The sequence below is a fragment of the Episyrphus balteatus genome, chromosome 4 (genome assembly GCF_945859705.1).
Source record: "Episyrphus balteatus chromosome 4, idEpiBalt1.1, whole genome shotgun sequence".
Classification (NCBI taxonomy): domain Eukaryota; kingdom Metazoa; phylum Arthropoda; class Insecta; order Diptera; family Syrphidae; genus Episyrphus; species Episyrphus balteatus.
Genome location: NC_079137.1, coordinates 16,106,746 through 16,124,437, shown reverse-complemented (window position 1 = coordinate 16,124,437; position 17,692 = coordinate 16,106,746). Strand labels below are relative to the sequence as shown.

At 31.7% G+C, this 17,692-nt stretch overlaps 1 protein-coding gene across 4 annotated transcripts in view; it reads right to left on the bottom strand.

The window, feature by feature from the left end:
- The window catches only part of LOC129918050 (protein sprint), a 145,730-nt gene that overhangs the window by 56,598 nt on the left and 71,440 nt on the right, over positions 1-17,692 (bottom strand). For all 4 annotated transcript variants that reach the window (XM_055998374.1, XM_055998375.1, XM_055998373.1 and 1 more), the window contains exon 2: positions 4,628-5,096. In XM_055998374.1, the coding sequence (XP_055854349.1) occupies positions 4,628-5,096 (469 nt within the window). The remainder of the gene's footprint in view (positions 1-4,627; positions 5,097-17,692) is intronic.

Below are 17,692 nucleotides of genomic sequence, written 5' to 3'. Positions count from 1 at the left end.
GGTTGTAGGTTAGTGCCGGATCGATACATTTAGACCAATTGTTTATTGGGATACTGCATGGATTGACGAATTCTTTTCACTTGTGATTAAACAACTTAAAGCTAGCGAGTATTTTTATTGGAACAAATTAGGTGATATAGGTAAGCACTATTGAACGCAGTTTCAAAAATCCAAGGTTAAAGGACTTCAACACTAAACAATTGCTATTTGCGTGTTGTAAAATTGCAAGAATTGAGGGGACGTACAAAATTTTGGGAAGTCCAAACAGCTGTGTTAAGATACACTTGACAGTTTGTATATTCTATTGAAACCTAGATCGATTTAAAAACGTATCAGTCCAAAAAACCATTTAGCCACTAGGCCAGTCATTATATACATTTGGAAATGCAAAATGACCGAGAAAGCTAAATTTTGGATATGTTGTAGAGGATGCTTAAAAAAGCTTAACTTGAAGTTTTCGACCAAGATTTCCTATGAGCTTTTTCCGCCATCTTGAAAAAAAGGATAAAATTGGTTTTTTGACAATAACTCGGCTATCTAACGAGATGCGAAAATTTTACAAGAAGCTTTTTTGTAGCTTTTAACGAGTTCTACATTCTACCCACCCTTTTCCACCAATTAGTTTGTGGGCAATTTATTTTTCCCCTTTCATATACCATTTTATACTAAATTTTCCAACCACCCATATGCTGCTAATAATTTTTTTATTTTCAAAAATTATTGGCACTGATCTAATTGCAATTTTGATGGACTAAATAATATAGAGATTGAAGCAAATTACATAATGCACAATCAACACAAAAAGCCGGTATACTGTATTTACAAAATTTGGGTTAATAAAATTGGGGTTACAAAAAACCATTACCATCTTCTTCTCATTATTTATTAAATAAATACATACATTTGTATGTATGTGATACTGATATAATATATAAACATTAAAAAAAAACATGAATGATTGATTTTTTTACAACCGAACGGGTGGCTTGCTTGGAGGTGGGCGCGGACTAAACGACTTTGCGGCCGTCTGGAAGTCGTAATTTTTGTCCAAAAAAAAATATAAAAATACGACATTGTAGGTCTGAATGTGGTCTACAAATTTGATTTTAATAATTTTTTCGATATTCATCACCCAAAAATAGATTATGTCAAAAAACAAATGGCATGTCCTAAATTTTTGACTTTTCTAATCGATATCTCGAAAACGGTTCATGATACACAAAAAATGTGTATGCATGAATTGTAGAACTCGTTAAAAGCTACAAAAAAGCTTCTTGTAAAATTTTCGCATCTCGTTAGATAGCCGAGTTATTGTCAAAAAACCAATTTTATCCTTTTTTTCAAGATGGCGGAAAAAGCTCATAGGAAATCTTGGTCGAAAACTTCAAGTTAAGCTTTTTTAAGCATCCTCTACAACATATCCAAAATTTAGCTTTCTCGGTCATTTTGCATTTCTAAGCCGTTTTTTCCGACATAATGACTGGCCTACACAGAAAACACAATTTAAGGGATGTTTTTTTTGGCGTGAAAACCATTACACAAGTTTAAAAATGTTTTGTTGCCGAAACAAAAATATACTTTTCTGAAAATGTTCGATGTCCTGAACGCGAATCCGAAGTCAGCTCCCGTTTTTGAGATATTATCTTTTGAAAATGCAAAAAAACGATTTTTTTGGTACTTTGTACGTTATTCTTTTATAATACGAACATTTTTTAAACATAAATCGTATCGGTTTCTTTAAGAACTATTTTCTTTCAGATGAAAGTCTGAAGGTGAGTCGGGAGATTAGAAGAATGGGCAAATTCATCGTTTCTTAAATCCCAAAGGTTTCCTAAAGTCAAAGAACTTTTGTGAACAGTTGCAAAGTGATTTTTTTCTTGAAACCAGGCCTCTCCTCATGAATTTTGGCGTCCAGCTTTTTAAGAAAATTGGAGTAGTACAACAGTTCTCAAGTTAATCGACCAGACGACCAGCAGAATCCTTTTCGCATCCCAAAAATAGCTGAACTTTCCGGCAGACGGACGATCGGATTTGCTCTTTTTGGAGTGGAACCAAAGAATTCTATTCACTGTTTTGACTGTTGTTTTGGCGCATAGTGAAGGATCCAAGTCTCGTTCATCCTTACAAATCGCACTAAATTAATCGGATCTTTCCATAAACGGTGGAGAGATTTTGCAACACTTGAGAGATTTGTTTTCTTACTTTCGGCAATGTTGCGGCTTTGTTGGCGGCGTTTAAATCACCTTGTTAAAACGGTGCCTTTTTCTACTGTGGCAAAGATAACTTAGAAGACAAAAAATTTCGTTAATTTGTTGTTGTGCGACCATAAAATGCAAAAGTTAGTAAAAATGGAAATCCAATTGAAGTTTTCAATAAACTATCAAAGGTGACTCAGCTTATAAGTACCGCGAGGTATTGTGAAACCCCCGAGTCAGTTCGCTGCCCACGGACAATATACGTTGGGGACGGCTCTTGTGTCCCTGATCGAATCAATAATAATACACCATTTTTCTGAAATTATTTAAAAAAAACACCACTTTCGCCGCATAATCCCTTCTTATTTATGAAAGAAATTCAAAATCATCAATCCATTGAAAATTCCTCTAAATTTTCAATATTACAAACCAAATTCTCCATACGACACTTCTGACAAAAGAATCTCAATAGACCACATTACGGCGGCAACCAATTTTTATTGCACATTTAGATGTCTCTAGGCATCTCAACACCCGTCTATTTTATTGCCTTTCTCACACTTACCAAAAAATGCATCACATCTATTTAGCATTTTCAGTTTAAGAAAGTAGACAAAAAAAGTAGAACCAAAAAAGTTATGCACATCGCCAACAGACATACAAAAGATACATACACTCAACAAAGTCTCAACTGTCTGTCAATTGTTGTTGTTGTTTTTTTTTTCGTATTTACAATTTTTTGGGGAAATCTAAGTCTATCGAGGAACAAAAATAAAATAAAAAAAAAGTTGGAACGGAACTCGGAAGAGATTTACTGCTTTTGCAACGAGTATCGTAGAATATCCTTTCTCTAAAAAATCTCTGTTTCGTAGTATTTATGTAGATGTATCTATTTTGCATTTTCCATCCCATTATTTTTATTTGTTGCTTTGTCAAGAGCAGCACCCTGAAGCCATGTTCGTCGCTCCATAACACTGTGATATACATCCCCGGTGAAAGACAATATTCCTTATAAGAACGCCCGGTATAAAAGAGAAGCTACTTAATACAAATTTTTTTTTTGTTTTTGTTTGTCACAGAATAAAAGAGTACGGCAGAGTGTGTGCTTTCGACAAGGTAATTTTCGACAAAATGCATCCCTTGAGGGGATTTACATAGAATGTCTGTATTGGCGCGCACCCTTATTTGAGACAATCTTCTATACTTAACACTGCTGTGGAAAATCATTTGGAAAAACACTTTTCCCATTATTAATCCTAATTCAGGCTATTATAAACGGATGTGAAGTTTGCAAAGATTCAATAGAACATAGGGCTTATCGTAATGGAAAAATCAAAGGATGCTAAAGTTTCCCCCACGACATGTGATTTCATAAAAAAGACTGGTGCAAAGTGTTTTGCAAGTCAAGCTTTAGCTTTCGTTGTCACCTTGGGACTGCAAGTGAAAACATTACGTGCTTTTCCACGCTTTTGCTTATTCTATTAGCTTTGTAAAATTTTATTTTTGCGTCTTCTAAGTAACATCTTTAACAACAGTATATGTTGTGGAGTCATTTTGATCCATTTCCGACAACTTTTCAAAACTGTTTATGACTTTAACCTTACGAGAGCACCACAGTCAACTGAGTGTGACGTCACATACTTTATAACAAGCGGACGAACAAGACGCTTTCAACAATACCTCATTTGTCAAACTACGATAAGTATTTTAGAAATTATGATGGAAGATATGAACTTAAAAAAAAAAAAACAACAAACACATAACCCTTCTTCTATCTTGCTGACATTTTTTCACCCCACTATAAAAGTTTTAACAAGACACGGTTACAAATTGAAACAAAAGCGAATCGAATTCACCTCCCGAAAACTGAAAGGAAGTTTTCATTTTTGTTTATTTATTCTTCTTATTTTGGTGTTTAAATATAAGAAAGAATGAGAAATGGATCCTTTTAGGATAAAAGACAACCCCTTTAAATTTTTTTGGATACAATCCACAAAATACCATATCATTCTAATGATGTTGGGGTTGTTTTATTTGCGTTTGATGTTTGTTTAGTTAAATTGAAGATGTTCACCGGTATGCATATCGTAGAGATCATTGTGGACAGATTCTGTGGCTTCCGTTTAATTAATTTGGGATTCACAATAAGTGATTCAAAAGTCCTTGTGTATCAATATTTACCTTTTTGTAAAAAAAAAATATTATTTCCTATAAATATTCAAAAGAAGCTCTTGAATATCATTTTAAATAAGGAGACATACATTTGCGAGTGTGAAAATGCCCTTTACACACAAAAAAAAAAAAAATAGGATCAAAAGAAATTTCTATGTCTGCTTTGACAAAAAAAGGATTTTCTCATTTCTATTTAATAAAGTGTATCACAGCACATCATTCCTGGGTAAAATTTCATACATTAAATTAAAATGACTCACCTGACTGATTTCATCCCTTGAAAGCTGCCGACAATTCGGCAGGAGCGCCTGTAAGTCATCCTCGAATTGGCCATCACCACAGTAACTGCTATCATTACCTTCGAGTGAATGGAATTGCTCGCTAGAGCTCATATTGTAGCCGGATAGCGGTGGATTGGTAATGCTGCCACCATTTCCAAAAGTACTATTATTCGTATTGCCACTGCCACCATTTGTATTAATATTGTTGCCAGCACCAGCACCATTTCCAATTCCAACACCGCCACCATTATTATTGTTGTTGTTGTTGTTATGGATGTTGTTGATATTATTATTATTGTTGTTGTTGATTATCAGATTGTTACCGGTGCCATTCAGTAAACCATTATTGTCATTTCCTTTAACGGAATCTAATCCACAAAATGGTATACGTCGATGGCTTGATTTAATTTGATTCTGATGATGGGATGTTTGATTTGTTTCGGAGGACCTGAAATCAAAAATAAAACTATTTAAATATATGTGCATATAATTCAAATGTTCATTTACCTAGAACTTATGATAAAGATTTTATACAATAAATTAGGCTTTCACGTTTGATTTTATGGAAAAGCCCTTTACCTTTTTCTTTAATTGTTTCTTTTATATACACATTAAGCCTTTTCAGTTGCCGCAACATTTCGAAAATTAGAAATAATGCACAGTTTCGCACTCAGGGGGCATAGTGTAGGTACCCCAATAGGACCCTACATGAGTTTTAAGTTGGTTTGTAAGTATAAAACTTCTTATTTCTTGCTTTCTCTAGTTTTCATTCATATTTAAGAGCTTACATTTTAAATTAGAATATCATGTTAAAAAAAACTTGAAATCTTTGTTATCCCATAACTTCCACACACACAAAACATCAATTTTGATATCTGCAGATTTTTATTTATAAATCTTCGTACCAGACAAAACTTCAAAACTGGTGTGATTCTAAACGTACCCCTCATTTTGAACAAAGAATTCAACACCCTTCACCAGTGGTGCACGCTCCATCATCTGCAAAATCGGATTAAAATTTTTCCATAAAAAATATAAGAATAGACACTCTATCGCAAAATTGCATGCCAGCAGCCAGCCAGAGTCTTCAATTCAAAGCCTCTTATAGCCAAAAATAAAAAAAAGTTTATAAAGTAAATAAAATATGGAATCTTTCCGGTGTGCTCTACATACTCACGGTCCAACAAACATTCAATCCAGGTCTAGCTTCCTTGTAAAAGTAGCAGAAGCATTATAGCAAACTCTGACTGGGTCTGGTGCCCTGGTGATGGTGCTACTGCTGCTGCTACTTCTTTTATTATTATTAGTTCCACACATCATGGCATGAGATTGAGGTATTTCAACTTGGAAATCCAAGGTATGCCTTCAACTTAACATAATTTAACTTTTGTGTAGATGAATGCATGGAAAACCCAATGAACCGAGATGAGAAAAAAAAGGGAAAGAGAGAGAGAGAGGTTGTAAGTGAACGAGATCCATGAATTGAATGCGGCAGCACTCCTTCGCTTTTCATATTAAAAATACATTTTTTTTTATATTTTCGTTTGAATCAACCTCTTACCTATACTCTGACTGTATATGGCTTTTATTTAAGCTCTTTTGATGAAAGTTTCATTGAAAATCGAGGTAACCTCTTGAAAAGCTGCTTAATAGAAATTTTTCTCATGTATTTTATTTATTTTTTTTTTCGTTAAAAAGTTGAAGATTTTATTTTCATTACATGGTTGTTTTTTTTTTTGTGTGTGAAATTAAACTTTTTGTTCATTCAATTATACTTTTTTGTTCGTTTTTCTCATATATGGACAAGGCCAGACTAAGATGTATCAGAGTCTGAAGGCAGTTAACAGTTTTTCTTTGTTAGAATTTCTCTTGGAAACAATACTAAGACCATAAAAACAGGAGAAATTTTTAAAAGACATTGAAACTATATTTTTTCCTCAAATTTCTATGTTAATTAAATCATTTAGGATATTTTTTAGCACTGATTTCACAATAAAATCAAATAAGGGTAAAATACCATTTTTTAGGACCTCTCTTGGCTTTCGTTTGAAGCCTTATTTCCTGCGAGGTCTAAATTCTAAAAGCCCCAAAAAATACATTAAATGTTCTTCTAATGTTCTGAGGCCTTATGCAGATTTCCATTCTTCATTTATAGCTCCGCTACTGCTCAGTAAGAGTCTTCATTTTATAGTTTGCAACGCTTTTATGAATAGAGAACGAACGCAGGTCCTTGTTAAGGACTTTTGTTGAAAGTTTTTATGCAGTAGGTAAGGTTATTTGAATTCGGTTTTTTCATTTTATTGTATGTCTTAACAATGAATTGAATAAGAGAAAAAATACAAAGCAAATATTATTAAAAGCAATTGAATTTATATTCCCCAATGCATAATTAGGTTGAAAAAGTTTTCCGTTTTTTGATTTGCGATGAATGAAATTTCAAGAGAATAATTTTTTTCAGAAAGCCTGGCTTTTGAAATTTTTTTTTCAAATACCAATCACATGGGAAATAAGTTCGATTTCAAGTAATCAATTAGTAGTGAGTAATTCACATTACTATACGTTGAATTAAGAAATGAAAATGAGATTGCAGTTTCTCGTTCAAGCACATTAAAAAAAAAAAGAAAGTTAATTAGCTTCAATTTTTTTTGTTGATTTAATTGTTGGCAACGAAATAGGAACATTTAGAGGTTATGCACACATGTACTGTACCAGTTAAATCGAACTATTCTTATGATACCTTAAGCTTCGAGATTTAAAAAAATCAATTATGCATGTCACATAGTTATAGTTCAAACATTGCGCTGAAAAAAGTCATTCCTGTTTTTCTACTCCCCAAAATCTTTCTTCATTCAAGAAATACAAATGTATACTTTCAAATAGGTATTAGTTTGGTTTATTTAGCCACGGTGGTCAATAAATAGGTATTCTACAGAGTCAAAATGTTTTGTTATGTTTTTGTTACAGCGCAGCAGAAAATCAATTAAGTTTAATCTTAACCGGTCACTGTGGCGTATGTGGAACATTTTTTTGGAAAAACAATTTGTTATTTAGGAAGAATTTTTTTTTTAATTAAGAGACCAGCTGACCATTGTGAACCTATTTTAAATCGGTGTGAATTTCAGAATTTCTTGAAAAAAACTGTGCAGATGCGAAACAGAAACGCCTTTGATCATCTGGTTTTGAGTTATTGGAAGTTTTTCCAGAAACGCTTTTTTTTAATGAAATTGAAATGAAGACTTTTTTAACAAAAACAAATAAATTTTTTTAGATGCAAACACACTATTATAACCGCTAAGTGAGAAAAAACATTTATTTGTGTAAATGTTGTTACGAATTAAAAAAATCCTGGAACCTAAAATTTATACCTCGATGAGTTTAAAGAGCCAAGGAACGGTGTATTACAAAAATATTGACACCTAGGTAAAAAAAAAGCAAATAATGTTTCGATTGTCATTTGAATCTTCTTCTTCTTCTTTTTATCGTCCATTGATGATCTCAAATGGGATTACAACTTTAAAAATGGGGCTATTCGTCACTTGAAATCCAAAACTTCAACTGATTCTTCTTTTTTCTGATGATAATGAAGGCTTTTTTTTTTTTTTTTTTTGTCTCACTTCGGAAATTTAGCAGCTGATATTTTGATATTAAGACAAATACTTAACGGTAAACGATGGCGCAGTAAATTTCGTCTTTAAGTTGTTTTCGTCAATTAAAAAATAAAACCAAAAGCACTTTCAGACTTTGCGTTTAGAAAATCAAATGTTTTTTTTACTTAATTACTTTTGCAAACAGTATTGCTTAACCAAGAAATGGAAAAACTTTGCCTATTAAACTTACAAAATCCCATCATCACATCGCCTTAATTACCTTTCTGCATGCATATCTTTCTCAAGACTAACTGAGAAACTATAGGAAGCCATACGACAACCTTTACCTATAGCTTCCATCATTCTACATACCCCGGTTTCTTGTTAGTGCGTTTAGCAAGGCCAAGTAGCTATAAGTCCTGTCAATTTTCTTTTGCACAGCAAATCTAATTACTTCCAAGTAGTGGAGCCGTAATAATAAGGTAAATAATAATGCAGTACACTTTAACCCCGTGCGACAGCTAAGAAGCCAGCGGCATGCGGTACCCATCAGACCGAGTACACAATAAAGCTTTTTCCTTATCGTTCCTCAAATGATTGCTTGTGTATGTGTGTTTACTTTTGTATTTCAAAGAGGACGTTCTACTCCGCGTGTAATCTCCATCTCAGTTTTGTGTGGCAGAAGTTAATCGTTGTTTTCCTGGATGAAGTCATAATCTTTCCATAGTGACTCAGCATCTAAACCTAAAGCCTTCTGTGCTCCTTTTGTGGTTCTCTGTTTTTTTTTCTCGTGATTGTGATTAAAATCTCCGCAAAGTCAACATAAACAGAACGAGATTCCCCACTATATAGGTATTTCCATCGTTCACGGGAATAAAGAAAAACGGCTGCAAAAAAAGAGGAAGAAAAAAAAAAACGTCCAGAGATACCGATGATGAGACAGAAGTGCCTTATGGCATTAATTCCAGACCAAGAGCTCGCTGGGTGTGCAATAGAGTGTTTTGAAGATATGCGCCGAACCCACATGGAAGATGTTTTTATCCAGCACTGATGTGATGGCTCCAAAGTGGTGGCGATAATACAGATGTTGGTAGGAATGTGGTAGAGGTCAGTGATTCAATGTATATTGGCAATGGAATAAAAATAGTCAAGACTATTCGAGGGAGGCAATTTTTAGTTACTAACCTAGAATGAAGATATTGATCATCTTCTTCGTCCGTTTGAGTTTACGCTTTTAAAAGTGTTGAGTTTTGCTGAAATTTTTATTATCTTTTTAAAGACTCTTTAAATCCTATACCAGTAACCAAGTAAGTGCACTTAAAAAACCCCTACAAAAAATTCAACATTGTATAAATGCCTGCTTCTGACAGTGAATTTAATAGCTACAATGCCTCTTTTTTTGCTTCTTGTTTGCTTCTTTTTTTACTTCTAAAACAGAAACTAAACAAATTGAGATATAGTTAGGAGTAATTTTTAAGGAACATGCTGGTTCTTTTGCACACAAGCATCATCCAATTATTTCCGTCTGTCTCTTGCAATGAAGTTTCATTAGTGTCTGGCACTACTGGTTGCAATTTGCATTGTAGACTTTTTCCTTCTTTTTATTTTCTTCTTTTTGTTGTTTTATGCTTTAATCCTTCTATTTTTTTCTAAAGGAATAAAATGAAAATTTAAAGCGAATAATCCTAAACATATCAACATTTCCTTCCATTGGGATTCTTTTCTGGCCTTGAACCTCCTCCCTTTTTCCCAGAGAGATAATAAAAAGGTTCGCTAAAATGAACTTAATAGGGACTCTAGAGGCAAGAGATGATGATGATGATGATGTGTGTGGCTGTGTGTTTGTGTAGGTGGGTTGTTTGTAGAGTACATATTTCTTGTCCATGAAGTAGGCTTTGTAAACTTTATTCCATAGAGAGATATACTATTATGAGTTAAGCACATTTATATTTCAAGTTTCAAGGTGAAAGTTTTTAACAAAAATGGTTTAAAAACATCAAATGAAATTATGAGTTTAGGGAGCGTGGGTTTTTATTTATATTTTTTTTTGTCGGCTATCAAAGGGCACCTCAGAGATGGGTTTGTTTTGCCTTCTAATTGCTAATTCTATTTTCTTAACGAGTTTTGAAAATAAATTTATAAAGCGGAAGGTGTGGGATTATAAGTTATTTTATTTTGAAAAGAGATGTGGGAGGATTTAGAAATAAGATATGGAAATTTAAACTTTAATTATCTATCAATTGATAGTTGCAAATCACATTAAAGGTGAATAAAAGAAGTAAAAGGTCTAATACCTGTGCATCAATTTGGGTTTAAAAGCAAACACATGACAGTTGAAGCGAGTAAAATCATTGATGACATTGACATTTTGGAGTATAGAAAATTAGTTATTTTATAAGACGAAAGCATAAACTTCAATTTTCGATTTTACTTGATTATTAATGCCAAATTTTGTATTATTTGTTTGCGTTTCAAGGTATGGGTCACTGTGACGTATGTGTAACTTTTTTTTTGTGAAGAATATCAACGGTTACTTAATCTGTTCTTGAGACTTTTCTAATCAGTAAAGTTTAACACAGCGGAGATCTAGAGTTTGTATACAAATTATTGAGTTAAAGAAATGATATACCTGCCATAAATCTAGAGTTTTAATTTTTGACTTTCTTAGTTTCAATTTCCCAAATTTAATCAATCATTAATTATACATTTCAAGAAGCTTTAACATTCAAAAAAACAATTTTAATAAGCTTCTTTGCCAAAAAGCAGGTTTTACCGCGGTCAGTGCCATCGGACACTTTAAATGAAACATTATGAAATTAAAAGATAAAATGTTTCACCTCTAAATCTATTTTTCTTATTCATTAGTATTCTTAACAAAACTACCCTAACCTAAGAAAAAAAAAAATAATTTACTCTTCCGAAAAACCTAAATAAAAAGTGAAAGTAGAAGGAAGCTTCTAAAAATAATTTGATTTATTTTAAAATGGTTATTAAATAAAGAATTTCCTCTTTTATCAACTACAAATCTTTTTTTTAACCATCTAAGCCATCAAAAATCTTCGTAAACACGTCTTCTTTAAGCAATTATTTTGCAATCAAATACATTTTATGGATATTTTCATTGTGCGTTAATACTTCTACGAAAAAAAAAAAACTTGAACTCCCCAAATTTGGTCAGGAAACCAATTCTCTCGAACTTGCCTTATTCTTCGCCCACGCATACTTTTTTTTTTTGATGCCGCAATAAATGCTGCATTAACATGAGTTTTTATATTAAACATTATATAGCGACTATAAAATTCTCAAACATTCAACTTGAAATTGAAAGATGTCTGCATCATAAATTTTGGGACAGAAAAAAATAAATATGTGTATGTATTAGGGGCATAAAAAAGAAAGGACCAGGAACTGCTGGGATTCTTTATCTAGATTAACTGAAGTGACATTATGTTGTGCTAATGCTTTGCTGCATTGAATTTATGGATGTTCAGTTTTTTTTTTCATTCTTTCTTTTTGACTATGACACAAGACTGTTTGATTTATTCTTTGATTTTTTCTCAACTGAAAAAAAGACTGATATTTTAAGGTGACCATATTTGTTTTCAAAAGAAACAAATATTTTAAATTATAAAAGGAAAACTTTTCTAAAATTCTAAAGGGAACGAAAAAGGTTAACCACTATTAGTGAAAAACGGCACATAAATGATAACGGTCAATAAGTAGGTATTTGTTAAACTTTTTAAAACATTAGGTAAGCAAAAGGTCACGGAAATAGGAATCAATTATTTTCTATGCAAAAATCGCTTCAGAAAGAAGTTTTAAAGAAGTCTTAAAGAATCTATAACCTATTTTTAACGAAAGTACTGTTTAATTGTGAAGGCAAGAATTAATTGTGATTGGTGGTCCAGAATTTTGAAGTGCAAAAAAGAAAACTGATTTAATCTAAGAAAAAGTAAGTATGGTCACCATGCCTCCAAGGTGTTATTGTTTCCGCAGTATTTTCGTTGAATATCTGAAAAGTTTATATGCATTAACGATGATATTTTCTTCAATCATGCTTTCATAAGATTGAAGGGAATTTCACGTTGATTTATCGACGAACTCAAAACATTTTGTTTTTGAGGACGACAAAAAAAAAAAAAAAAACACAAGAAATCGAATGATTTACAATCGACAGAAGATTAATTTGATTTTAAAGACTAAGTGTTTAAAACTCACTCTCCCTTCTGGTTCGCACCAGATGGTTTCACTCATTTCTTTTTATTTTAGAAATCCAAAGCAATTTATTGACGGCACATCCTTTTCATCTACCAAAAGGGAAAAACCACTGCACCAATTACACAAGAATTCATTTGAACGTTTAACGAGCCTCGTTTGGCCTAAATCTTGATTTCTTAAAATGTTGTGAAATAAGTGTTCAGTGTTCATACATACATTTTCTCTCCGTGTGGTAGTGGTGTTTTAATTTTTTTTTACGTTTGTAATAATCCGCCAAAAGATTTAACAGTCCTCTACTGTTAAATTGCATGTGAATTGATGCTAAAAGAGTTGGGCGCCCATGTAATTTTGTACTTTGCTTTTGATGACTTCCAGTGCTCTTTTTTTTCAAAAGAAAAAAAAAAAAAACACTGATTGATGCTAGAGTAAACCATCGTCACTACCGCCACCGTCGTCGAGTTTTAGTTCTGGCAATAAGACTCATTAAAATTGTGGGTGTTTTATATCTTTACTCAAAAAAAAAAAAAAAATCACAGACTTTTTTTTAAAAAGAAGGAAAATGAGTCTCATGGGATTTTGTACGTAGGGAAGCTATTTTAAGAATGGAATATAATCACTTGTGCACACACATGTGCGCTTAAGTTCAAATGAGAGTTCTTCTTACATGGCATTTCTTGTGCTTAAGATAATCTTTTTAACCTCATTTGAATTATGTTGCGGGTTAAAATACGTTAATCCTGACCTAGATTTATATTATAAAGATTGTGTCACGGGGGTTGTAATAATACGCTTGATAATTTTTTAACAAATTATCAAAGACACAATTATTTTTCCAAATGAAGAACTAAAGTGTTCTTTAAGAAGGAACTTAATCTTGAGAAATTTAATTCGACTAAAAAAGTATTGCTTTTTTATACAAAAAGTGTAAAGTGGCAATGGGCTTTGAAATTTTGTTTCATTCCTGAATTAGTTTGTTTAAACTTTTAAAGCCAAAAAACACATAGAAACTATAATAAACTGGAGGGTACCTCGACTTTAAATTTTTGAAAATTGACTTAGAAAAAAAAAATTAAACGAATTGAAGATTTAAACAACAACATTTTGGAAGATTATTATAGAAAAAAAAATCATGTGTGCAATTCACACGTGGTAGAAGTGAAACCTTAAAAATTATTTTTCTTGCTAAAAATAAAAATCGAAAAAATTAAACTTATTTTTATTCCATCATCTTTAAATCCATATCTTTTATATGACAACCAAATAACAATAATTCCTATCTTCGTGACCTTATTTTTGAAAACAAATTCAATCCTAAGTGGGCTTTAGGTCTGGTTTATAATTTTTTTCCTATTTTGTCTCCGACGTTTCGACCGTGTTTACAGTCTTCTTCAGGGCTAATTATTTTTAAAAAATAAAAAAAATTATAATAAATGCTAAAAATCTATTATCTATACTTACAGATTATTCTATCTTCTAATTTTAAGAATTTAATCTTAAAAATTTTTAAAGGTTTTGTTTGTTTTGTTTTTATTTTTAAATATTTTAAAATTCAAAAAATTCGAAGTCTTGAAAAAGACGTTTCAAATCATCGAAATTTCAAAATATAAAAAAATTTAATTATTTGATAAGAAATTCAAACTTTCTTATCAAATCTAGCCTACAGAATCAAGTTGAACATAAATTCAACCTAAAATATTTCTTTGAAGAAACTGACTATAAATATTGCTAAGCCTTCACAATCTGTTCTTCTATTAACAGTATTGTCTGTATCTAATATATGCAACATTTCTATTAACATTCTTTTACTGTAATGTTTTTCTATCTGTAAAATATCTACGTCAATAAAATCTGGTCTATGCCCCTCATCAATACAATGCAAAGCTAAAGCTGTTTTTTGTGAATGTCCGCTATTTATATCGGACCTATGACCAGCTATACGATTTTTTAGTTTTTGCATCGAAGTTCCTACGTAAACTGAAGGACAATGGTTTGTCCCATCTCCTAAACATTTTATTTTATAGACTATGTTTGATTTCTCAATTTTAGAAAGTTTACCCTTCAAATTCGAAAACAATGAAGTTCTTAATATATTTGCGGACTGAAAAGCAATACGAATATTTTCTTTATTCCTAATAGGAGCATTTAAAATTCTATTTGAAAGATAGGGAATATATATAATGCTTCTATAAGAAACTTGTGTAACATTTGCTACTAAATTTGTCTGAATCAATGGGTTGAAATATTGATTCAATAATGTTATTATTATATTCAAAGGAAAGGAATTTGAAAGTAACGTATCCGTAATTATTTTAATGTTTTTTTGACGAAAGACAATGTCACTGATATCCAATACTCTTTTAATAAAATTTCTTGCTGTATTAGTTATAACATGCTTAGGCTGTTTGGAATTGTAATTAATGAGACGACCAGAAGATGTAGGTTTTTTATACCAATCAAAAATTAATCGATTATTTTTTCTTATTACCAGCACATCTAAGTATGGAAGTTGACCATTATTTTCAAACTCTACTGTAAATTGAATTTTCGGATGAAAAGAATTTAAAGCATTTAGAGTTGAATCAACATGACTAGATTTGAGAATCATAAAAATATCATCAACATACTTTGTAATTATTTTTGGTTTATTTGGACTTTTATCGAAAACATTATCTAATAAAGCTTCCATTACAATGTCTGCTAATAATGGAGAAGCAGGGCTTTCCATAGGAACTCCTTGTTTTTGTTGATAAAATACATTATTATATTCTAAATAATTATTATCTATTACACAAAAACGTAATATTTCTAGGAATTTCAACTTAGGAATTCTTGTATGATTTTGAATGATATAATATATATAATAATGTATTTTATCAACAAAAACAAGGAGTTCCTATGGGAAGCCCCGCTTCTCCATTATTAGCAGACATTGTAATGGAAGCTTTATTAGATAATGTTTTCGATAAAAGTCCAAATAAACCAAAAATAATTACAAAGTATGTTGATGATATTTTTATGTAACTTTTAAGGCTTTCGCGGTTGTTTATACATGACATTATTAGGGTTTTCGGATTAACCGCGTTTTATATACATAAATATAAAGTGAGTTCAATTCAGTACTCACCCCGAACGTTTCGCTTCAAATTACAATGAGCGTGGTCACCGGGAAACTGCCAGCGAGATGTTATATGCGATTTTGGCTACGCAAGTTGTAACGGGGCGTAGGGGGTTCCGTGTTTTGTTGTAGTTGGGAGCAAACCGTACTCACTATATCACTGTTGGTGTGAAGCGGCAATTGGATAGATCGTGACGAGTTTATTAAGGGGTCCCACGTACGAGATAGCTTAAAACTGTCGTCACGGTTGAAATTTTGGTGTCGTTTTATTTCGATCGCTTCACGAACCAGGCGCGGTATATAATGAGCCTCTTTTGCTAGAACCTTAGCTTGATCGAAATGGATCCAGTGGTGTTCATCTGGATGATCCAGTATATGCTCACATATGGCAGACTTTTCCCTTTGTTTGCTCCCAACTACAACAAAACACGGAACCCCCTACGCCCCGTTACAACTTGCGTAGCCAAAATCGCATATAACATCTCGCTGGCAGTTTCCCGGTGACCACGCTCATTGTAATTTGAAGCGAAACGTTCGGGGTGAGTACTGAATTGAACTCACTTTATATTTATGTATATAAAACGCGGTTAATCCGAAAACCCTAATAATGTCAGATATTTTTATGATTCTCAAATCTAGTCATGTTGATTCAACTCTAAATGCTTTAAATTCTTTTCATCCGAAAATTCAATTTACAGTAGAGTTTGAAAATAATGGTCAACTTCCATACTTAGATGTGCTGGTAATAAGAAAAAATAATCGATTAATTTTTGATTGGTATAAAAAACCTACATCTTCTGGTCGTCTCATTAATTACAATTCCAAACAGCCTAAGCATGTTATAACTAATACAGCAAGAAATTTTATTAAAAGAGTATTGGATATCAGTGACATTGTCTTTCGTCAAAAAAACATTAAAATAATTACGGATACGTTACTTTCAAATTCCTTTCCTTTGAATATAATAATAACATTATTGAATCAATATTTCAACCCATTGATTCAGACAAATTTAGTAGCAAATGTTACACAAGTTTCTTATAGAAGCATTATATATATTCCCTATCTTTCAAATAGAATTTTAAATGCTCCTATTAGGAATAAAGAAAATATTCGTATTGCTTTTCAGTCCGCAAATATATTAAGAACTTCATTGTTTTCGAATTTGAAGGGTAAACTTTCTAAAATTGAGAAATCAAACATAGTCTATAAAATAAAATGTTTAGGAGATGGGACAAACCATTGTCCTTCAGTTTACGTAGGAACTTCGATGCAAAAACTAAAAAATCGTATAGCTGGTCATAGGTCCGATATAAATAGCGGACATTCACAAAAAACAGCTTTAGCTTTGCATTGTATTGATGAGGGGCATAGACCAGATTTTATTGACGTAGATATTTTACAGATAGAAAAACATTACAGTAAAAGAATGTTAATAGAAATGTTGCATATATTAGATACAGACAATACTGTTAATAGAAGAACAGATTGTGAAGGGCTCAGCAATATTTATAGTCAGTTTCTTCAAAGAAATATTTTAGGTTGAATTTATGTTCAACTTGATTCTGTAGGCTAGATTTGATAAGAAGGTTTGAATTTCTTATCAAATAATTAAATTTTTTTATATTTTGAAATTTCGATGATTTGAAACGTCTTTTTCAAGACTTCGAATTTTTTGAATTTTAAAATATTTAAAAATAAAAACAAAACAAACAAAACCTTTAAAAATTTTTAAGATTAAATTCTTAAAATTAGAAGATAGAATAATCTGTAAGTATAGATAATAGATTTTTAGCATTTATTATAATTTTTTTTATTTTTTAAAAATAATTAGCCCTGAAGAAGACTGTAAACACGGTCGAAACGTCGGAGACAAAATAGAAAAAAATTATAAACCAGACCTAAAGCCCACTTAGGATTGAATTTGACAACCAAATAACTTAAATAATAATAAATTTTAAATCATCTGAAAGCTTTTTATTTCACCTTTTATCATGTTTCTACCATGCCTACAAAAAAAATAAGAATTTTTTAAAGCCAACCATCTAGAAATTTAAAATTGAGATTACGGTACTTCATGCACTGACTAATAGCTCGTCATCGGCAATAGATCTCCACACGTGT